Here is a 25,740-nt window from a genome sequence, read left to right on the forward strand (position 1 = left end):
AATTCCTGCTCAATATCTTCTTTCTTCTTTAAGTACCGTGCCCAAATTTTTAGGCATGGGTAGCTTCCATAACAATTTGCCGGTATCGTTCTCGATCTAGTGCGGCATGTAACAACTGATCTGCTGATAAGCCAGTCCATTGACGAAGGTTTCGGAGCCATGAATATTTCTTTCGACCAATTCCTCTTTTTCCGTCGATCTTTCCATTGAGTATTAACTGCAGCATCCTGTATCTGCTACCTCTCATTATGTGCCCCAGATATTCAAGTTTTCTCTTTTTTATCATCTTCATTAAGTTACCTTCGCCTTGACCTACTCTGTTTAAGACTTCTCTGTTTGAAATGCGTTGAACCCAAGATATTCTGAGCATTCTACGATACGACCACGTCTCAAAGGCTTCTAATTTGTTCATCATGTTAACCTTCATGATCCAGGTTTCACATCCATATAGTAAAACAGGATACACATAACATTTTAGGAACTTGATTCTTAGTTGTAAGTTCAGCTGAGAGTTGCTCAGAATAGATATAAGTTTCATAAATGCTCCTCTTGCAATTTCTATACGAGTTTTAATTTCTTCATCCGGATTAGTGTCTCGTTTATCCAACATCCTAGGTATTTAAAATGGTTAACTTTTGTTATTGACTCATCACTGACAATTAGTTGCATAGGGCCGACGTCTTGTTTACTAACCACAAGTAACTTTGTCTTTGTTGCATTTATGTTAAGTCCGTTATTGGAGCATTCTCTAGTGACTCGATCAATAAGGAATTGAAGATCTTCGATATTTTCAGCCATGATCGCGGTGTCGTCTGCATATCTGATGTTGTTAATAGTTTCTCCCCCGATTCGAACTCCACATTGTCCTTCCAAGGCTTCATTAAAAATTATTTCTGAGTATACGTTAAACAAAGTTGGGGTTAACACACAACCCTGTCTGACACCTCTCTGAATGCAAATTTTGTCTGTTTCTTTGCCGTCTACCAGAATAGAAGCTTCTTGATTCCAATATAGATGTTGTAAAAGTCTCAGATCTTTATCATCTATTCCAATCATTTCTAGATATTCAAACAACCTATCATGTTGAACTCTATCAAACGCCTCCTCAAAATCTATAAAGCAGACGTAAATTGGTTTCTGTACTTCCCATGATCGTTGAAGTAATGTTAACATTGAGAACAAAGCTTCCCTTGTTCCCAATCCTTCTCTGAAACCGAATTGTTTGTTTCCCATTGTCTCTTCACATTTCTGCTTGATTCTATTAAGAATTATCTTAAGAAGTAGCTTGAGAGAGTGGCTCATGAGACTAATTAGTCTAAAGTCTTTACATGATGATGTATTAGGTTTTTTTGGGAGTGGAATAAATGTAGACTCCAACCATATCTGTGGCATCATTCCAGTCTCGTATATATGGTTATAAATGTTTGTTAATTGTGAGACATTGTCGTCATCCAGAAGTTTGAGCCAGTCTGATGGTATTTGGTCAGGGCCTGGAGATTTCCCATTTTTGCTCTGTTTGATGGCTTTCTCTACTTCCGCTTTTAAAATGCTAGGACCAGTATTCGTATACTTTGTGGTGTTAAGTGGTGGTCTCGTATCCAGGAAGAGATCTTTTATATAGTTAGTCCATTCTTCCTTTTTTTCATCCAAGTCGAGAATTATGTTACCTTTGGAGTTTCTCATAAAGTGAGGAGTTCTTTTTCTCTGAGTGTAGGTAATTTCTTTAAGCTTTTTATGTATATTAAACTCGTCATGTTTTCTTTGTAGTTCTTCCATTTCACGACATCTTTGTTCCATCCGGTCCTCTTTTGCTCGCTTAACCTCGTATCTTATTTGTCGATATATCTCTCTATACCATACCGAATCTCGTCTTTGTTTTTCGAATTTCTTCTTTGTTGAATAGGTTCTAGTATTTTATCGGTCATCCAATCCTCAATGTAACGAGCTCAAAATTGGAATATGAAATTGAAAAAGGAATATGAAAGCTCATAAATCAGAGCTATTTGTGAGTAAAACATTTCATGTTAACGTGATTATAAAATTCGATTCGTAAAGTGTGGAGACGGTCTTTTATCTCATGACTTAATTATTTTCAGAGTTAAAGCTCTGACAGGTCGATTTTTATTTTTAAATTATGATTTTTTGACGTAAATCCAATAATAGTGACGTCATCTATTTGGGCGTGATGACGTCATCGATGATTTTTTTAAATGGGAATGGGGGTCGTGTGGTAGCTCATTTGAAAGGCGATTTAATTCTCTACTCAGTAATATAAACATTAACATCATTATTTATACCGGGTGGCCAAAAACATAATTTTACACATTTTACTGATGCCACCTGATATAAAAAAATGTTTATTTCATAAATTAACATTGATTATGAGGTTTTTCCTGGCATTATGAGGTTTTTCCTGGTTTTTCCTTATGATTAACTAACAGGATCACTAACAGGAGAATTTTACTGTTATCACTGCATATATTTATCTTTGATAAATCACATGCTATGATTTTTTCTGAGTGATATCCTTAAGTTAATGTTGACTTTAATGTAATCGAATGAACTATCTTCCAATAAAGTCTTCCCAGGAACGCAACTCATAAATATTGACAATATCATTTTAACGTTATCTACTTTAAAATGTATGCCAATATAATAAGTTAAATAAAATTAAATTATTAAAAGAATTTTTTACCAAACAAAAAAAAAAATTGAATAATTTATTAATGTTTTGTATTTTGATAACGATTTTCGAAGTTGAAACCGAAACTTCAAATAAACTGAATTTCAAACTTAAATTGTGACTGATTCCCAACTAGAATAGTAAATTGTAATAAACAAAAATATATCTAGGGTCTTATCATAGCAGCCAAAGAGTAAAGACGTTAAATTCTAATTAATATTCGCTTACAGTTTTTTGCAAAAGTTAAAAACGCGTTTTGTGAATGTGTTATTTTATCGATGAACATTGGTAAAAAAAAAAGGTGTCATAAGGTGTCTTTATTTAAATACATATTATAGACGACCTCAAAAATAGGCCAGTATTTACTGGCCCCAAATAATTGATATTTTGGCATACAAAATATCAATTTCTACATCATGGCATCCTCATCTACGTCAACTCAACCTAGTTCTACACCAGACCACCAATCTCTACAGCCTAAAAGCTACTCTTCCGCAACCAGACAACCAACCGCTAATGTATTTCGATCACGTAATCAAGCAATTGTGTTCGACGCAATTGACAACACCAAAATTGAAGATTACCTTCACAGTTTAAGCCCAATTATTCGACCAATCAATATTATTTTCTGTTCAAAGCTATCCAACAACAGAATGTGCATTTACTTAGCAAATTAGTGGACGATTTTATTACCAACCACGGAAAAATCAAAGTTAATCAACAACTCTTAAAAGCACGTCGACTAATCACACCCAGCCAACGACTAGTACTCTCAGACGTATGTCCATCTATTCCACACTCAATCTTAGAATCCGAATTGCAAGCATTTTATGTCAACCTTTTGTCACCTTTATCATTTCTCCGTATAGGAACTTCCAGTCCTGAGTTCCAGCATATATTAAGCTTCAGGCGACAAACCTATATATCCCCTTTAACCAACCATACCTTACCCGACTCTTTTATTATCACCCATGAGGAAACATCATGTAGAATATGGATATCTTTAGACAACCAGACTTGTCCAATATGCAAAAATACCAAGCATTCAGCAAAATACTGTCCAGCAAAGGCATCTGTATCAGGCGACACCACTTCAATGCCTCACAATACAGAATCCGGTGAGAACTCTATTGAAAATAGTAACCATCAGGCGACTAAAGAAGTCACTAATGGCATCCCACAAAATCAAAACGAACTTACCGATCAAGTTGTGCAAAATGAAACACTAAGCACAGAACTCCAAACTAACCAAATAGAAACAGATCAAATATCACAAAAACGCACAGTTTCTGAGCGTTCCCCAACTCCTTCATCAGAACATGCTTTTGAAGTAACAAAAAACAAAGAGAAAAAGACTAAATTAAACCAAGACAATATACCAAAAAAGACGTTAGAGGAAATGCTGAAACCTACAGAAGAATTATTTGAAGACCAAAATTCCAGTTATCCCTTAAACTATGATCAACTAATAGATTTCTTCGAAAATTGTACAGGCCCCTCCGACCCAATAAGCATTGCAAAAATGTATACCAATGAAATTTCTGAAGTCACAGATCTACTGACAAAGATTTACCCTAAACTAATTGACCGAAAAATTAAAAGTAGATGCACCCGAATAAGAAATAAAATTTTACGACAGATTGATCCAGACTTCCATACCGAACCAGAAAGCGACGCCTCTACGGACACATATTAAAATAACAATATCATTCACTAGTTTATTTCAATGGAATCTGAATGGTTATGACACCCATTTAGAACTGTTGCAAATACTAATCTCACAATACAGACTAATGATTCTATGTTTACAAAAAACTAATTTTAAAAACAACACTGCACATAAACTAAAAAACTTTAATTGTTTCTTTAAAAATCGACAACATGCTAAAATAGCCAGTGGAGGAGTAGCCATATACATAAAGGACGACATCAATAGCACAGCAATACCACTAGAAACAAACTTTGAGGCAATTGCAGTCAGAATCAAAGACGTAACTAGTTTTTCCTTATGTAACATATACATCCCCCAATCAAGAACTTAACCAGAACGAAATATCAGATCTTTTAGAACAAATACCTACTCCACGATTAATTGTCGGGGACTTTAACGCACATAGTCCTTTATGGGGTTCAAAAAAAATTAACACATCTTGGTAGAAAAATAGAAGTACTTCTACTACTTGGTAGAAAAATAGAAGAACTATCAATAACGCATATGCTCTCATGGGATGCATTACCGGAGCTATACGACAGTGACCATTATCCTATTATAATTCATAACGAAGAAGCATCTACTGCTATACCAGAAGCAAAATGGAACTTAAAAAATGTGGATTGGACGAAATTTCAAAATCAAATCGAACGCAACTTGCATGCCATAAATGAAAATAGTAATGTGAACGAAGAGGTAGATTTCATTACAAAACTAATAATAGATTCGGCAGAAAAAAATATTGGAAAAACTAACTTCAACAGTAAATTCCATCCAGTTCCTTGGTGGAATCATGAATGTAAACAAGCAATACAACAATCCAAAAAAGCGTTTAATAAATTCAAACGATAAAAAAATGAACAAAACTCTTTAGAATTTAAACGATTAAGAGCTATAGCCAGATTCACTATCAAAAAAGCTAAGCGTGAATCTTGGAAAACATATGTTTCAACAATTGACAGTTCAACTCCAATGACAACTGTATGAAGAATTCTTTCTAAATTCATATTATTTGACACACCTCGTATAAAATTAACAAACTTGGATAACTGATGGTTGCATCTTGAGGTTTAGACCATGCACAGATTTTTATGAAGAATAACTTATTTTCCTAAAATTATTAATAAAAGAGTTATTACATGTCTATTAAATAAAAATTTCAGAATTTTTTTTTTCAGGTAGAAGGCTGTTATTGCATATTTTAATATGGTTTTTAATTACAAATAACTTTTCATAATAAAATTTTTTGATATTTTGAAATATAAAGGTAGTTTGCTCTAGAGCGAAATTCATATTTTTTGACATACCTCGTATACTGTTGACAAAATGTGATATCTGATGATTGCATCTTAGGTTTTAGACTATGCAGAGCACTTTATAAAGAATGACTTTTTTCGTAAAATTTATATTAAAAAAGTTTCCCATATGGTTCCAAGTTACGCAGACACCCTGTATAATTTTGTAACGCAATCCATACACGCTAATAACCCTGCGTGGTTGATGCGTAATGTAAGGAAAAAAATATATCTACGAGTATTTGGATGAATTTGCTTAACTTTCGTTATTGTACCCATAATATATCGTAAAATAACGCATTAATTCACGAAATCCATTAATGAGGGCAGCCAACTAAATTAACCCTATTTGAATATTACATTGAATACATTTTTTGGTAGCAACTTTTATTTTTACTATTGACGTAAGGCATACCTAAGGCGTAAGTCATTGTCAAGAGTAACTTATCGTATGATCAAAAACCTCCTGGAGTTCTTCACAACAAAAGACATTCGTGCGTGCAAAATGAGTCCTTATAAAGAACAGGAAATAAAAGTAATGATTATTCAAATTAACCTATTTGTTAATCCATTTGCACCCACAATAACGACACTTATAAAACTCGACGAAAATAGAAATGAAATAACATTAAATAATGTCTGTACTTGAAAACTAGGACGATACTGATGGAAACTTATAAATTATGGTGTACAGAGTGGAATGTGATAGAAATCTTTTACTAAAAAAACTTTTTTTTATAATTTTACACAGAAAACTACTTCTTTTTTGGTATACATACTGTACTGGAGGCAAAAAATGCAACACCTAGGACACATATTTTTTTAAACATTTATTTATGGAAGTATACATTATAATATTCTGATTATTGAATAACATTATAAACAAATAGGAAACGTCAAAAAAATTAATAATGAGTGGCTCTCCTTTGATTTTCTATACACTCAGTTACTCTATGGGGCATTGGGTCGATCAATAGGGGAGTGCATATAGATTTTCACTTCGGAAAAAATCGAACAACATAGAACTTTTTGTAATTTCATTAAGAAATGTTTAATAAACAACATATCAAAAAGTTCTACTCGAGAAGTGGGTGCTTCATTTTTTAATAAACAAATGAACTACGAAGTTTGAAGTTTTTTTTTAAATAACTCAGAAAATATAAATTTTAGAACAAAACTGACATGACTATTGAAAAATTCAGAAAATTCTACAAAAAAAACCTTATATAAAGACTTTTCTAAAATTAAATCTGTATCTTCTATAATTTTTTTATTTATAACGCTAAAGTCACCCTTCTCACAAACATTGGCGTACTGTAAACTAGTGTACGGCGAAGTGCACGGTTGAGTTATTGTAATGTAATTCTTTAACATTTTAACTAATGCAACAAATGAAATTTTACAAATTGAACCTAAAAGAAGAATATTAAGTTATCTTATGGTTATAATAAAAAGAAAAAAATGTATGGGCATAAGTACGGTGGGGGGGGGGGGGGGGGAAGTGATCCTTACATGAATTTTGTTTAAAAATGATTTAAAAATATGTAATTAATACAATTTTTCTTATAAAACCCTCAATTTTGCACAACTTACCTTTCAAGCATCGTACTAAATGATGTTTCATTCAAAAAGAATCTCAAAGTGTAATTCAAATGATATGACGTCTTACAAAATGTAATTTTTGAAATCTTCGTACTTTTATAGAAATACCACCACTTTAAGACGGTATTACTCAAGTTTAAACAAATCTATTACAGTTTTTAAGTGCTTTTTTAAAGCTTAGGATGTAATCTTTAAAATGCACTGAATTATTTTACTTTAGAAATAAAATAGACTATTTCTTTTTGAGAAAATTAAGTAAGATAACAAAAATGTAATACAAAAACCGAAAATTACCAGCTAAAAAATGTTTATATAAAGTGATCAAAACATTTTTCTGTAAAACTTACCTAAAATACATTTAATAATAAACTTTAACAATAATAAATGTTCAGCAAAAAAATTTTTTTTTAGCTCTTATACAGTATGTCTACGTAACTTGGAACCTATTGATAACTTTTTTTGTTATCAGTTTTACGAAAAAAGTTATTTATAAAATACTCTGCATCGTATATAATCTAAGATGCAATCATCAAATATCAAATTTAATGAATTTTATACGAGGTATATCAAAAAATATGAATTTCAGAGTAAAGTATCGTTAAATTTCACAATATAGAAAATTGTTATTAAGAAAAGTTGTTTGGAATTAAAAAATTTATTTTAGTGTTCAATTACATCCTTCTAATTACAATATTGTGAATAATAAAGGCACTTAACTCTTAAGAAAAATTCATATTTTTTACATACCTCTTATAAAATTAAAAAAGTTTAATATCTGATGCTTGTATCTTAGATTTTAGACCAGGAGAGATTTTTATGAAGAATAACTTTTTTTCGTAAAAGTGATAATAAAATAGTTATCATAATTGTAATAAAATGATGATGAGTATCCGTAATTTAAGAAAAAATTGAAAAAAAATTTTTGATTAGAATAATGTAATTGTATATTTAAACATAGTTTTTAATTTCAACCAACTTTTCATAATAGCATTTTTTGATATTCTGAAATATAAAGCTACTTTACTCTTTAACGAAATTCATATTTTTGACACAACTCGTATAAAATTGATAAAATTTGATATCTGATGGTTGAGTTTTAGATTTTTGACTATCCAGACCACTTTATGAAGAATAAGTTTTTTTCGTAAAATTGATAATAAAAAAGTTTTCCATGTGGTTTCTAGCTACGCAGACATACTGTATAAGAGCTTCTGTATAAGAATTTTCAAATTGCAATGCCATATTTGGATTCAGTATAATCAAAAACAAAATAGAAACATATTTGATCAAAGTAAAATTATAAATTTAACGATATTTTTAAAATTATTAATACAAAACAATTATTATTGTTTAAACAATTAATAAACAATTAGCGGCCAAATCCGCGAGTAAAACTTTTTACTTTAACATGTATATAAACTAACAAAAAGAGTTTTAGAAAAATATAAGCTTGTTTGAATTTTTCCGAAACAATGCATGTTTCGTTCTAATTGCACTCCCCTACAAGGCATCAAATTAATTTATCTATGAGTGCCGAATACCATATTCTTCTTATGGTATGCCACAGATTTTCTAAATTTGCTGGAGGACGTGGCAATCGATTGGAATTTCGACCTCTCATGTCCCACACATGTTTGATGGGTAACAAATCAGCTGATCTTGATGGTCAATATAAAGTCTCTATACCAGATTCTTGTATGACCTCCATGGTTTCACGGGCAATATGAGGTCTTACGTTATCCTGTTCAGGCTTATAAAATCAGCTCATTTGCTCTGAGATCTCATTTGCAATAGTTTGTAAGTGGGGAAGTACAACCGGTTACAGTAATTCACCAATATATCGTCGAACTGTCAGAGTGCCGTTAAAAAGAAGTAGATGTGATCTGCATTCCAAACATATAGCACCACATATCAAAATGCTTGGTTTGTCTTGTATGACGTTTAACAGCGAAGTCTGTATTTCGTCTCTAATCTCGAAAAATTCTTACACTTATTATAACGATCGGATGGCCAAGAGGTCATGGAGGCTGAACCAGAAAGATTAGGACCATATTATCCTTAGATGGAATAAGGAATGACCGAAAATGGAAAGGTCAAATCGCTTACATTGACGAAACAAAGGCCACGTTGCTCAGTCGGAAGAGATGTGGGCGTGGTTCTTTGGGTTGCGCTTCTGTTGTAATGAAAGATGTTAAATAAATAAATAATGATATGCGAACAGAGTTAATGGAACGACGATAGACAAAAGATAAATAGATAACATTAACTGATGGTTTGACTCATGGACTCTAAGAAAACGTAAATTCTGAATACACAAACGAAAACATTGGGCGCCTGGAGTTTTGACCACTAAACTCTCAAAGGAAAAATTAACGAAACATAACACAACAATAGAAAAATTAGCAACACTGCTACGACAATACCACATTGTTCTAGTCTTGAGCTGTAAATAATAATCAAATAAAAAGCGACATCGTACGTTTCAATGTAACATTTATTAAAATACTCAATGAAATCTCTTAATATTCACATAATATATGCAAATGACGCGTAAAAACGTCAACCACAAAAATAAAAATTACACTAATCATTTAAAAATGGTTAACAAATTGCATATAAATTGGTGTTTTCACCAACACCGTAAAACTAACAAAATACGAAATGTAAAATGTAAGTGAACGAATAACTCTTATTCACAAAAAAAGGAACTGAATAGTTACTCAAAAAAATTAAGAAGTTGATGCTCTAAATAAAATCTAACTCTTACCGTTCACTTACAAACAATAGAGAGGAAAGAGCCCTTTGCTTAAATCATAAATTAATACTTAACAGTACTCTTAATATAAATTTATATAAAAAAATCTGAAAAGGTTACGCCTATTAAACTCAAACTCAAAATGTCTTTTATTTACATGTTCATCTATTTTGAAATAAAAGGATAGTCAATATTCACGTAAATCAAATGAAACTCAATGTCCCGATAAGAATTAACCCTTGTTACAAAATACCTATACAATAAAATATTTACTAACCTCCCTCACTTTAGAAACAGGTAATGTTCGACCATCTGGCAAGGTCGCTGGCCTCCCAGAAACATTAGGTCTTGTCCACACAGGGCAGAAAAGTGACTGCAAAGCATAAATCGGCACCATTAGCCCGAACAGGTAGCCAAAGGTAGCCTGACAATAGACCTCCACTGAAGCAAAACGGGGTGTAGGTCAGCGTAATTAGAATAAGAGGAAGAGGTGGTAGATCGAGATGGAGTATAATGCGAACTTAGATGGAAGGTGGACCCTTTAAAAAATAGAAAAACGCCATTGTACAATTGTACATACCAACAAACAATAATTAATACTCTTACCTGCCTAATCGGCGGGGCCCGCGATACACGATCACATTTGATCTCACATAATGACTGACTATATAACTCAACTCACAAATGATGCAGAATTTTAAGAATTTGTGCTTTTTATGAACGCTAGGCGTCGTTTTGGTGGAGTGGGGTTTTCAGACAATGGGAAACTGTGTGAAATATTTAAAAACGGATTTGTTAACACCCGAAAAGGGCTTAGCAAACCTAATTATTAAATGAGTTATGGCTCAAGGGTGAAGTATTAACGATTTAGTTTACCTAAAAGCTATTAAATTCTCACATTTTGGGTGAGAACGCAGCTATCGATAGGGCACATATGTTATTTTGAGAAGAACATGACCCTAGCGATTATAAAGTCTACACTGGGAAAACGTAAACGTTACATTATGAGCCCATCAGAACCACTGAAGCAGACAAAATTCCATTTGTCATTCCAGTTTTGCCGACCTCTGCACCATTTTAAGATTCGAGCCTTATGCAGTGGTGTCAAAGGTAACACCAAAATCGAACGATAAGCTCTCAGTCCCATTCCAAGTAATCTGTGACTAATTGTTCTTCTTGGAACTACCTATTCTGTAGCTACAACTATATCATCTCTTACTTGATGTGCACTATCTCGTCTATTTCCGAGAGCACGAAGTCTGCGATGGCACAAATCACGGCCTCGCAATATTCTAGGACGACCAGACCCTCCACGATGCCGATAAGTCTCATCATTGGACCACTTCCTCCAAACTCTTAACAACGTTGATGGACTAGCTTCGACTCTTTGTGAAATTTTCTGTAAACAAAAACTGGTCTCTTTCATGCCTACAATGCTTTCCTTTGTCGAAGTCGCTTAAATAACTGTTTATAGGATTAACAATTAACACACTGGACAAATGACAAACAGATTAAAACGTTTGAGCGAGGCTACATTATTCGAGGATTAGAGGTAAAGTAATCTGTCCTTTGTCGAGTGTGTTAATTGTTTTGCTAATTTGAAGTATCTCTGTTGTTTTCAGTTGTATATTATTAGTGATTAAGGTTCAAGGGTTTGAGATCTAGTTTGATTTTTACACTAAATATATATACTTAGTGTAAACATTTTATTTTACTTGTACTAACAGAGCACAGCAACTTTCCGTTGTTCTTTGTCTCTTGTAGTGCACATAAATGTCTATATTCTTCTGTACAAGCTCTCTTATTTCCTCATTTCTTGTGTTTAAAGACTTTACATTCCAAGTACCGATTCGTTTCCTGCTTTCCAAAGACTCGTTGACCTCTTTCTCGCATTGGTCATCCTCGTTGCATCTTTCATGTTTCGAAAAAGAGTTAAAGAAAAAGTTAAGTTTCTAATTAAAGAATAGTAACAATTTCAACTTTCAGAGATCATCTTCAATATTATTTGCGCACATTTTTTGTTCGAAATAGCGACTATATAATAAATTACGTAGTAAAAATTACTATCAGTATTTTAGTCACACATACCTTTACGTTTAATAATTTACATAGTACGCATTTGAGTCATTGACCCTCTATTAGTTAACCCATATTTAAGGAAATCACCTCATTAGTACGAATCTGGAACACAACAAATTAAGTGTTTAATGACAATGTTTTTACATCAAATGCATGTACACAATTATTTTACTTCTCTATGAGGAACGGAATTTACTAGGATGCTCGGAAAATGTGTTTGCTATAAATTTAACAAACATTGCACTTTAGGTTAATTTCACTAGATTATTATAGTTAGAATAAATTGCTCTTCAAAAGTTAGGGATATAGAAAGTTCTGCCGATTTTCATAGTTGTTTTTTTCGCGAGCAGATGGATTCCGTTTATTTTTTTTTATTTTAGCATTTTCTTTAGTATTTACACAGTTGTGCAAAGGTTTACTCAAACTTATTTTTTGTACTTATACCGGATGGAAGAAAAAAAATATGTTTTTCTTGTGTTAAGTTTGAGACACCCTGTAGGGAGAACGAGGTACAAATGTGAGTATACATTAAAATATTATTGTAGTCTTATGTTTTTTGAACATGCTGTTGTTTGAATGTCCCTGATATCTTTAGAAATAAAAAAATAGACGGTTTTGTAATTTAACATGTGTTTTAACCGAAACAAAAGTTTGAGACACCTTGTAGGGAGAAAAAGGCACAAAGGTGAGTATACCCCGATATTATGTTGTAGTCTCATATTTTTTGAATATTTTATTTTTTTAATTTCTCTGATATCTTTAATAACAAAGAAACTAGACGGCATTACTCTTTAATATGTTATGTTTCACATGTGTGATGTGACGCATATCGTCAGTTAAAACACATATTAAAGAGTAATATCGTCTAGTTTCTTTGTTATTAAAGATATCAGAGAAATTCAAAAAATAAAATATTTACAAAATATGAGACTACAACAAAATATCGAGGTATACTCACCTTTGTGCCTTTTTCTCCCTACAAGGTGTCTCAAACTTTTGTTTCGGTTAAAACACATGTTAAATTACAAAACCGTCTATTTTTTCTATTGCTAAAGATATCAGGGACATTCAAAAAACAAAATGTTCACAAAACATAAGACTACAATACGATTTCGATATATACTCCCATTTGTACCTCGTCCTCCCTACAGGGTGTCTCAAACTTAACATAAGAAAAACATTACTTTTCTTCCACCCATTATAATTACAAAAAAAAAGTTTGACTAAACCTTTGCATAACTGTGTAAATACTAAAGAAAAGTCTAAAATAATAAAAAGAATTAGCGGAATCCGTTAATCTGTTCACGAAAAAATCTACTATAAAAATTCAGCAGAATTTTCTATATCCCTAACTTTTGACGAGCAGTTTATTTGTTTTCATATTGAAATTTATTTTACCAGTGAGGAAAATATGGGAAGCCAGGATACACAAGAAAAGAAGTAGAGGAAGACCTAGAGAAGATTGGGATACAGTAGTCGCTAAAAGCAAGCCGATTAGCATACAATAAGAAACAATGGTCAACATTTGTACACACGTGAAAGGATGTGCCAGTCCCGACACTGAAAAGTAAAAGGGACTCAAAAGACTATATATATATATATATATATATATATATATATATATATATATATATTGAAATTTAACATTTTAAAAGACTGTTTGAAATTTAAAGTGTATAGTGAATTGAATAATTGTATAACTTTCAGAAGAACAAAACTCATTGATTGTGAAATAGGTATTAGTGCAGCCGGTATGTGAAACAATTGTGCATTTAATGATAGAAGTATATAATTTGGACCACATATACTACACATATAAAGATTCAGACCTAGATATGAGGCCATCTCAGTTTTTGTTTCTTTTACAAAATTTACGGGCATTCAAAATGGCGACTATATATATGTGACTAATAGCACCATAACTTTTGAATGAGACGTCAGATTTTAACCAAATTTGGTATATAAGTTATTTTTTGATGAGTAAGATCGAGGTCTTGTATCGGAAGAATCAGCTTACCAGAAGTTGTGTTTTTACTGTTTTTTATGTAAAAGTATGTTGTTTCAGAAAGTTAATACCGCCCTTGAAAAGAGTGTACAATTTTTTTAAAAAGTTCAAAATATTTCTTAAAAAATATTTTTACGCTCTTTTCAATGCCTATATTACCTTTTTGAAAAATTTATATATACAGAGTGAAAGATTTGAAAAAAAAAACAACAGAGTTTTACACAAAACACAGAAAAAACACAACTTTTGGTAAACCGATTCTTCCGATTCACCATATCCCTCTTGTAAATCCGGTTCAGGAACTCTATCTTATACATAAAAAAAAAACCCATATATTAAATTTGGTTGATGTCGGACTTTTTGTTTAAAAGTTATCGTGCTATTAGTCACATACGTATCGTCGCCATTTTGAATGCTAGCCATTTTTGTAAAAGGCAAGATATGAGATGGCCTCGTATCTAAATTTGAACCTTTATATGTGTAGTATATGTGGTCCAAATTATGTGCTTCTCTCATTAAATGCAGAATTCTTATAATATTTGCACGAATCTGCCGCAATATATCGACATTTCCCGCTAAAAAAATTAACCCTGTCTTCTGAGATAATGCTTCGATTCTGTTGAGAAGGATCTGTAGCAGATACCTCGGCAAGCTTTGATTCTGTCAAATACATAGATTCTGTAGTATCTTGAGAGATAGTGTGATATTTTTACACTTCATATAAGACGACTAAATCATCATTGTATAAATTAGCTATAAAAGGGAGTTTACATAGTTCTTTTATTGCATTGGCCAGTCAAAATGAAGTCCGATTTACCCCAGGACATTGTGGCACATCGTTGCAGAGTATTCTAGTAGTCGATGTAATTTCGTTCATTCTGACTTAATTTTATCAATTAGAAAGTTTTTTTATTACCAGAGAACGGTAGTTCTCGCCAGTGGCGCATACCCACACACCCCTACACGCGACACTATATATACACCAAATTTTCGATTTTCTAAATCTGACGGAAATGAAAATTGTACCAACTCCGATCTTAAAGTTCAGGAAAAGACTCACCCATTCATATGTCAACCGTCCATTTTGGTCTAAGGGTGTGGATTTTACGGCCCTTCCTATTTAGGGCCTGTTTTTCGTTCTCGTCCACAAAACTCCCAAAAACTTCGAAAATTTAAGTCCGACCTTTACGGCTTCTAATAGTACTGATCATTGCCTTTCCAACGCATGTCTAATTTTGAAAATAGGTTATACCATTCAAAAGTTACCGAGCTCAGAAATATGACTCAATTTCTATTTAAAAAAGGGAAAATATTTGTGGATATGTATGTATGTGGTTGGAAAAGTTAAACCGATCTGAATTTTTTTCTGTGTTTGAAGAGGGGGTCAGGGCTGATTCAGAACCGGTGTAGTTTGTGAATTTTGACCACCCATAAGCCAGCTGTAGGACTTGGTAGGTACAAAACGGCATATATTTTGGGGGCATATATCTTCAGTTCAAGAAGAGACAGAAGAACCGCAAATACACCAAATCAATAGTGTTGAGTTAAGCTTTCAAATGGTTTTTAAGCCGTCAGGATAAACATACACAAGGCTCAGTATCGCCGAAAAACTGAAAAACTAAACTTTGAAAATTTTGGTTTTTCGACAATACTCAAAATTTCAACCTACGAATTGCGCCAATAACTGAGCGTTTGTAGAAGGAATCTAGACAAATCTGACGGTGTATACCTCATATCCGGCAAAATTCTAATTTTTAAGTTATAGGCTTTATAATTATGATCAAATCTATTTCCTATAGGAAAAACGGTTTTTCAAGCTCAATAATTCTTGTAATAGCTTCAGTTATCATAATTGACCTTAGATGCATCAGATACTACATATACTACTTGTCAATATGTTTCAAACTCATGTTTAGTGATCAAAATCGGTTAAGCCGTTTAGAAATTATTAAGCTACAAAAGTATAATAAAATTAACGATTATTCCCGAAATGGTATATGTAGTTGTAGTGGTTACGACGCTAAATTTGATCTGGCAACGGGCAATCCGAGTTCATTAACCGACCATCCCAATAATTTTTCAATCTATTTCGAATAGAAAAAAATCTAGTGTACATTCGATAGACACTAGATCGTTTCGGAGATAATGCGACAAGGGCGACCATTTACAAAGCTTAACGTGTAATCGAGAAAAATTGCATTCAACTTCATACATTTAATTTATAAAAAAAACTTTGAAAAACTCCTGATACAAGAATAAAAAACCGCTAAACGCCGTAAAAATGAGTGGCGCATACAATAATCCAGCTACAAAAAATCTGATATGAATATTACGTGGCGCGAAAATGTATTTTCATTTTGATGCAAAATAAAATCTTCGTTTTATTTTAAAAGATTTTTTCATAATATTTGCTAAATTTGAAGTAAACGCGCCACAAAAGAGTTTCAAAATTCAAACTGTATCAAAGTTACTCTTTTGTGCGCGTTTTACTTCAAATTTAGCAAATATTATGGAAAAATCTTTTAAAATAAAACTAAAATTTTATTTTGCATCAAAATGAAAATACATTTTTGCGCCACGTAATATTTATATCAGATCTTTTGTAGCTGGAATATTCTATGCGCCATTAATTTTTAGGGCGTTTAGCGGTTTTTTATTCTTGTTTAAATATTATGTCCTTCAATTGCTCATTTAGCTTCCGTGGAGGTACCTTGAGCTACACTGAGCTGCCGGGAGAGTTACTAATAGCACAAGACCTCAATGAAAAGTCAATACTTAGGTGTAGCTTACTTGTACCGGCGAGCATTGCGAGCAATAAGAGTTGTGAACCTAAACGTATTAAAAAACGAAAAGGCAACATTCGAAAGAAGGGAGAGCCAAACGTGTTGTCCAAGGGGGTAACAACAAATTAAGAAGAAAAGTCACCAGAGGCAGGAAAAAGAACCGACTAGTAGAAGAAGAGGTCTAAAGACTAACAGCCTTAAACAAAGAACTAACCAAAGAAATAAACAACGAAAAGAGAAGGTGCTGGGAAGGACTATGTGAAAGCCTGAAAATACCATATGATAGGACGCATAATATGAGATTGCAGCAAGAGAACACAAGGAAACACCTTCTTTAAGATAGATGACAGCCTCAGAAGAAAACTAGCGAAAGTACTGTTCCCGTTAAGGGTAGAGGAAACCATCCAAATAATACCTACAGGGGCACCAACAAATGGCTCTACATTAGAAGAAATAATGGAAATAGGAAAGTCACTAAAGATAAAGAAGGCACCTAGACCTGACAGAATAGCGCAGAAAATAAAGACCATTAGTCAGGAAAAGGCTGAATGGGTGAAAAACATAATGGACCACTATGGCTGAATGGGTGAAATAGGAAAGTCACTAAAGATAAGGAAGGCACCTAGACCTGACAGAATAGCGCAGAAAATAAAGACCATTATTCAGGAAAAGGCTGAATGGGTAAAAAACATAATGGACCACTATGGCTGAATGGGTGAAATAGGAAAGTCACTAAAGGTAAGGAAGGCACCTAGACCTGACAAAATAGCGCAGAAAATAAAGACCATTATTCAGGAAAGGGCTGAATGGGTGAAAAATATAATGGACCACCTTATTAGAAGACAGGTTATCGAAAGCGGAAAACCTCATGCTCAAACATTAACCTGGGAAAGAAACAACCGGGTGCTTTCAGATAGTGATCATTGTCTTATTCTGTTGTGCAGCTGGCTTCTCGATGTCCTATCACTCGAAATTTGGAAAAATGCCAATCGGTAAGATGTGTTCTCAAATGACTTATGAAAGAATCAGGAATGAAATGATTTTCTAATGCAGTAATTTAAATTGTCTATGAAAACTAAGGATATAGCTGTAATCAGATTCGGATGTATTTACCTGCTCTGTAATCCAAATCCCAATTTTCTTCTTCAATGATATCATTTGTTATTCGTATAAGAAACGATTGAACAGGTCATTTAGAATAAACAAATATATTAATTTATGTATTTATTTATATAGATAAAATAGACTCGTTAATTAATCCTGACAATGTCGTTAAATAACAACTCCTGTCTTCACTTGATGTATGGGATGTTTGAGATATATAACGAACATTTTTAAATATAAATGTTCCATCTGTACCTGTAGCCATCATCGAGTATTAATTGCGTTATAAATCAAATGACTTCAAATAAAAGGATAGGCTGCAAAAATTCTATCATAACAAATATGTCATTGCTATATAATGAGTAAGTTAAATAAACATTAAGTAATGTTTTACGATATTACTGAAACTGATTGTTAAAAAATTAAATTCATAAATTCTTACGTAATAAAAGCAATAACAAGATCAATTCTAGGGATTAAGTGTATCAAGATAAGAGATAAGACAGAACCAACAGGATGCCTTAGGTGAACATTAGTCAGGCATTCGCGGTCATTCTAAATAAACCTCGATTCAAAAATGCCACAATACCATTATATCCATATCTTCTTCTTTAAGTGGCATATCCGTGACGAAGGTCGGCAGTGATCATGGCTATTCTGACCTTCGAGCTAGCTGCTCTGAATAGTTGCCTTGAGCTACAACCAAACCATTCTCTCAAGTTCTTCAACCAGGAAACGCGTCTCTTTCCTACGCTTCTCTTACCCTCTATTCCTTAAATTGTATCCATATGCAACCTATTTATTTATACTTTATACTACAACTTTCTACTCCTCTTCATCTTATTTTTCCTCTTTATAAGCAATTCTGATACCTCAATAATTTGAAGATTTATCACTTGCTGTTTTGACCACGTTACCTAACCTATGATTTTCTACTCTTATTCGTCTTCCTTTTCTCTTTATCGACAATTCTGATAGTTCTATCGTTTGTTGATTTATTGATTGCTATTCTGATCTCTCCTATTCTTCTTAAGTGATATATTCCATTTTTTTTGTTTAGTTTCTGTACGTTAAATTTTCTTCTGATGTTTTCACTCCTATTTCGATCTTTCAGTGTATTTCCAGTATTTTTTTGTTATTCTCATCTCCACAGTTCCCAAAAGCCTTTGTATAATGGCTGTGTCGGAACTTAAGGACTAGTCTGTATAGGGCTACCTTCATCTTGGGCCATCAACAGGAAAATGCTTTTATTCTTATTTTTATTATGTAGTTTTTTGCGCATTTAAATTAATATTTAATGTTTTTTTCCAGGCCATTGCCATCGCATGTATTGGTCTTCACTACAAAAGCAAAACCAATGACTTAGACACCGACACATTATCCTCAGCAGCTTTTGGAGGATATGTTATTATTTTGATAGGAGGATTTGCAGGTAATTGTTTAAATACCTTTATATTAGTTCATAGTCAAGCCGTCACCCCATTTATAAATTAGCTTTTATATTATTAGAACGTTTATAACATTCCCAAACATTTTCGTCTTGTAGACTCCTTGTCAAATTTTACAATTATAAATCGACTCCCTGCTATTTACTTTGAAAGATTTAAATTTCTAACATTTCCAAATTTACATATTGATGTGATCTTGATTATTGATATGAGATAATATTCTTATATGTTACTTAATTTAATCAATGTATTAATACTAATCTAATTAATTAACCAGATCACATATCAATATGTTTTCAATCTCAGGGCGAATTATAAATTAATTACTTACTTCCGTGGCTTCTAAATATTTCTTAATGGTTCCTAATCGGGATAGAACAGAAAAGAGTAAAAAAAATACACATATGGGTTACAATTATAATCAAAATATTTTTTATTTTATTTATAAGGCAATCAATGCTTAATATTTGCTATTTCTTATTATTCTTAAACATAACATTTACAAATGGGAATCTTATTTCCTTTTTGGTTTTCAATTGAAAGTTTTTATTAACATTTAACTATTAGGAGTTATTAGGAACAACTCTATTTAAGTTTGATGAAGCTTTTCTGATATTATTGATTATGTTATTCAATTTTTTTATGTGGAATTTAATACGAAAAACCCATACATTCATGTCCAAACAAATGAGACTGACCTTTTCCTGGTGAACTGAAAATGTCCTCACACAAGACCCTTTCCTGCTATCCTTGGCTGCGATCAAACCTCGTCCTGGCTTCCAGTGATGTTCTCCTTTGAAAAACTAGCTCGAATAGCTCTCGTTCCTGCTTTTGTCGTGATGCTGTGTTCTACCTTTTTCGAAACTGCTATCAGCTACCGGGACACTCTGGGCTCAAGGAGGTTCTTTTACTCTCGACCTGGCCTACTTCTCGTTCCACGATATATACTCCACACTCACGGAACTACACCGGCTTTCTCACTCCTCGAACACTACCGTCTACTACTCGACTTCACTTCTCGACAGCTCAAAACATTCTGCTCTCACTTTCATCCATTCCCCTACTTTCTAAATATCCCTTCCAGATTCACAAATCAATCTTCCACCACCAACTCTCATTCGTAATATTCCTCAAAACCAATTTTTAATCTTTCTAAATATGCTTAATGGATTTCAAAAGAAAATATTTAATTCCCATTCTAAAATACTTTCTAACTATTTACAAATTTTAATGACCTATTCTCTCTTTCAAATGAGTCTTATTTAGCATAGGCTAATGATCGAAACCTTCCGCGAAAAACGATAATGAACTATCATCTATTTCACTGAGTTTTATTTAGCATAGGCTAATGATCGACCTTCCGAGAAGAACGATAATGGTACGCGTCATTCACTTTGTTTATCTAAGCACATTGTTCCGAGTTTCGTACGCTTATTCTAATCACTTCTTAAAATTAAATATAACAATTTGTTGTATACAGGTTGTTTTAAATTTATATGCCCGTGGTTGAGAAAATTGAAAATATTTTATATGAAATTGAATTCTGTTTATAATTATCAAAATTTAATTTTCATATCAAATAGAAATATAACAATATATAAACATTTAACGGGGCGTATCCATTTCGCGCATTTCCTAAACATTATTTTCTCATTTTGTAATTTAAAGAAAAGTCTCAAATCACAAATAATTACATGCTTTCCTTACAAAACTGGCTTACAAGATTATCTCGATAAAACTCCAAGCAACAGACATGGTAGCGTAAAAAGAAGAAGAGGATATGGAAATTCAGGAAATGAAGGTTCACTCACCGTTGCCGAAAAAAGAAAATTCCAGACAAAATAGACACTATTTTGGGCAAGACAATATAGACCAAGATGCAGATATCATATTTTGTGAATGCCGATTTCAAGCAGACTGAAAGGAAAGGCTTTAGATTCAATGCCATATGTGTAATTTGTGAGCACATGAACTACATAATAAATATGTTCGGGAGCTTAGAAACATACTTACGTTTCCTATTTTTGAAAATAATGTTTTAATTATTTTCTGTTTGACTCACTAAGTTAGTAAACTCTCTTTTTTTTTGTTTAAATAAAACACTTATGTGATTTTTCTTAGTGGCACATATTTCTAACGCACAGAGTAATTTTAAAATTTGCACGAATTTTATTATATTTTAACATGGCTTTTCCCAAAGCTTTATTAAATAACTAATATAAAAAATATTAAATTGATTAGTGCTGAATCTATGTTTATGTATGTCCAATTTCATATATAATTATCGTGAAACAGAAAAAGATATTTGGAAAAAAATGGGGGCCCCAACTTTTCCTCCTCCATTTCAGTCCTGTTCGGCCAAATGTTTTGATGTTTGCCGAAATTGTAAACTCTTATAAACATTTTAAATTGTACTATACTACAAATGAAAATGCAGTAAGCACCAGATAATTACAGGGTAATAAAAGTCGAGAGAGTGGGTCGAGGTTGATACCTAATTTAGAAATTTTTTAACTGTTGCAGAATTCACAATTTTTCACATGAAGGTTGTATGTACATTATTTATTTGTATCTAGTTGAGAATTATAATCGTTGAGTCCCTAGAAAATACAATAAATCAATCCTCTGTCAAAATTTGCGGTATTGAAATTTTTTTTTCTGTTATCTTTATTTACATTTTTGAATGATTAGTATGGAAATTTTATAACCATTGATAGGTACAAACCTAAACGACATATTTTTAGATTATACTTTACTCTATATACCAAAGGTTTTAAATTTGAAAACGAAATTTACAATGACTTCTGCAAGATAAAATCAAAATAGAGTTATGTATTTTACATATAATACATAACTCTATTTTGAAACTACATATATACATACTTGACTTAAGCTTTCATATAATATTTTTTGTTTTTTTATGTTCGATGTCCAAGCTATTAAAAAATGGCCCCAAAAAATAATAAAATTGGCTTTTTATGCATTCTCAATTATTTATTTACATTTTATGCTTAGAGTAAGGAGTAAGCTTGTTACGAAAAAATCATAAAAATAACTTTCGTCTTAAAATAACCCGTTATAAATATAAATAATAAAAAGTTATTATAAAAAGTGATTTCGATGCGAAAAATAGATTTTTTTTAAAATCTGTTTAAAAATTGTTCAGTTTCGTTTGGTTTACTAATTTTAATAAGTTTTTCGCAATATTAATTATGCATATATTACGCTTAATTAAATTTTAAAGGAAAAACTGTTGCGAGGTGTTTAAAAAAAGGAAGAAAAAAATATCTCCGGTTCTATGGGTCGTTTTTTTAACCTTTTAGATTGGGTACTTTGTTTTTTTTTTGTAAAAGTTAAAACGGCCCAAATAATTTAATTCTATATAAAATGAAAAATGGTACTTCATTTGTAAGTAAACAATTAAAAATTATTCTTTTTTAAATACATGCAAATTTGAGACCTTAACGAAGAGACCCTTCAATATATTGACAAAGCACCTGTACATCCATTTGGAAATGACCCTTTATCTTCTAAAAGGGGATAAACAAATAGTAAAAACTTATATTGTAAAATATGTTTTAAATCTTTTTAAAAAAATATTTACTTTCGGGTTTAATCTGCAATATTTTGTTTATAAAGATTTTTTAATTTAGAACGTCTCATTTTAAAGAGTAAGTAAGTAATTTCAAGAAAGTCGCCTGTTTAACGTTTTCATCTACAATGCATTACAATCACAAAATTGAAATGAATGGAAAAAGTCACTTTTTTACTTAAAAATATTACTCTATTGACTTCCCCCACATATTCCAGTTTTAAAAAATAGCGGCCAGTATTTTTCTATTTTTAGTTAGTTTTTTCGGGTAAAATTTCAGTTCAAGTAAAACCCTTAAATTTTGTATATTTATTTGCTTAACGTACGTCTTTTGTTTTAGGTTACCTCATGAGTACTCCATTCAACAAAAGGATCGACATCTTCTTCTCCCTGGTCGGTTGCGCCCTCTTCGTTGCCGCCGGTGCATTGAACATTAAAATTTATGACAAATACGGAAAATCAGAATGGAGAGACTTCGGCCTGGCTAAAGCTTCATTGGCTATTGTCAACGGAGCCCTATTCCTGTTGGACTCCCTCTTAACGTGGAGAGGCGATTTCTAAACTATTTTAAGTTGTTTTTAAATATAAACGAACATACCAACAGATAAGTTAGCGATTTGTTAAAGCTACCTCGATTATTGACTAAATGTGAAGCAGATTGTTAAATATTTTATAGGTACTCCCTTAGTCCATAAATATGGCAAACATTTTGGCCTTTTATCTCATTTTTTCGGAAATATGTACAAATCAACAAAAATATCTGAAACCGCCAAGGTCAGACAAGGTCAGAAAATTTTAACTACGCGACGTTGTCAGATCAATAGGTTTAAAAGGTTTTTAGATTTTTTATTTATTATCTATTTTACAGTAAAATCTCCTTCTGCTTTCTCCTGTGTAAATTTTAAAACATTGTATATAATTTCGCGAGATTTTGCGCTTAGTGTCCTATTTTTCACGGAACTTACAATAGTCATGTATAATGAAAAAATATTAAATGTACAATAAATAAACAACTATTCGACTATTTTATGTGGCAATGTTGCGAAACCACTGGTTTCGTGCCCAATCCATTTTAAATGAATATTTACTATTTGCACCAACGCGTTCAACTGAAGATCTCTCTCCTTGATTTCCTGCCTGAGTGACTTTCGCAGTTTCAGATGTTTCTGTACAATTGTACTTCTCGATTTCTAGTCAGGTACTACTCTAACTCAAGCGATTTTGCTGCTGCTCGTTAAAAATCAAGCTAAAAAAATTCAATCATCTTGTCGACAGTACTGTTAGTACTTAGGGAAGCTGAAGGAAATGGATATAACTGCAATCACCAGGATTCAGTGATTTAAAATCTGTAGACTCGGATTTGATATCCTGGTGATTGCAGTTCTATCCATTTCCTTCAATTTCCCTAAGTACTAACAGTACTGTCGACAAGATGATTTAATTTTTTTAGCTTGATTTTTAACGAGCAGCAGCAAAATCGCTTGAGTTAGAGTCGTACCTGACTAGTAATCGAGAAGTACAATTGTTATTAATTTACAAAGTAAATGAAGTACAAAATATTATTTTAACCCTTTTAATATAAAGTCCGAGCATTAAAGTTTTCTTTGAATTAAATTCATTAAATCAACGTTTTTAAGACATTTATACCATATTTTCTGACAGGGGAGTTATCAATGATGCATTTTTTATTTGGATATTTAATGTTAACCTTTTATCAATATGTTATTTCGTTGTACAATATTTTTTCGTGTTAAAAGTTTTTTAATTTTAAAATTGATTATTCGCGACTTGCTAGATTTGTTTCTAGAAGTTAGTACTATTTAATATATGTAAAGCTTTCATTGTCGTTTTCTCGTAATTGCGAATGAGCTTATGTTTAGCAGCGTTCATAGTTTAAGCATAACACATTGTTTACATCTGATACATTTTTATTTTTACGCGAATCTTATGGTACCGTTCAAAAACCATTCAAAATAGGAACCAAATACTTTGAACTACATATATTTTTATAAACGTATACCATAAAAAATACATAAACATATGGAACATTTTTTGCATTTAAAGAACACAAAATTTTTTGTTGATATTATATTTTTGTAATGATATAGTTTTTATACTAAAATATATTTTTTTGATACTCTTATATGTTTATATTTAATGTTAAAAAGCTGTCGCAATGTTGTAATGTTAGTGTATAAGCTTTAAATTATTGACCAATAAAACATATTCGAATTAAATTTGGTCTTTTAATATCTCTTAAAACAGTTAAACAAAAGTATATGCAAAGATAAGAGGAAAGATGTAAGAAAATTCAAACAGAAAGTATAAAAGCTGTAGAAGAGAATAAAAGTATGGTGTTTTTTCGGAAAAAGCTGTCAAATTGAAAGAGAGAGATTTTTAAACTAATGACGGAACACTTGACGGAGCCATTAAAGAACGAAATATTCAGCCCAAGAGAGCAATGAAGCTTCTAAACTCAGTACTCTAAGACAAGCAGATAAACAATCAAAACAAAAAAAAAAAACTATATAACATTCTAGTGAAAAGCATTATAACATACAGCTGCGAAGTATGTCTTCATCATCAATGGTGCTACATATCAGCCCTATGAAAGAGCCTCGACCTTCCCAAGTCTATTATGCCAGTCAGTCCTATCCATTGCCAACCGTTGCCAGTATGCTGC

At 32.1% G+C, this 25,740-nt stretch overlaps 1 protein-coding gene across 1 annotated transcript in view; it reads left to right on the plus strand.

Moving 5' to 3' along the window:
- The window catches only part of LOC114326828 (protein snakeskin), a 46,237-nt gene extending 20,943 nt beyond the window's left edge, over window positions 1–25,294 (plus strand). The window contains exons 2-3 of the mRNA XM_028275280.2: window positions 19,329–19,449; window positions 23,398–25,294. Coding sequence (XP_028131081.1) covers window positions 19,329–19,449; window positions 23,398–23,618 — 342 coding nt within the window. The 3' untranslated portion in view covers window positions 23,619–25,294. The remainder of the gene's footprint in view (window positions 1–19,328; window positions 19,450–23,397) is intronic.
- Window positions 25,295–25,740: the final 446 nt, after the last annotated feature.

Source organism: Diabrotica virgifera, chromosome 3, assembly GCF_917563875.1.
Source record: "Diabrotica virgifera virgifera chromosome 3, PGI_DIABVI_V3a".
NCBI lineage: Eukaryota > Metazoa > Arthropoda > Insecta > Coleoptera > Chrysomelidae > Diabrotica > Diabrotica virgifera.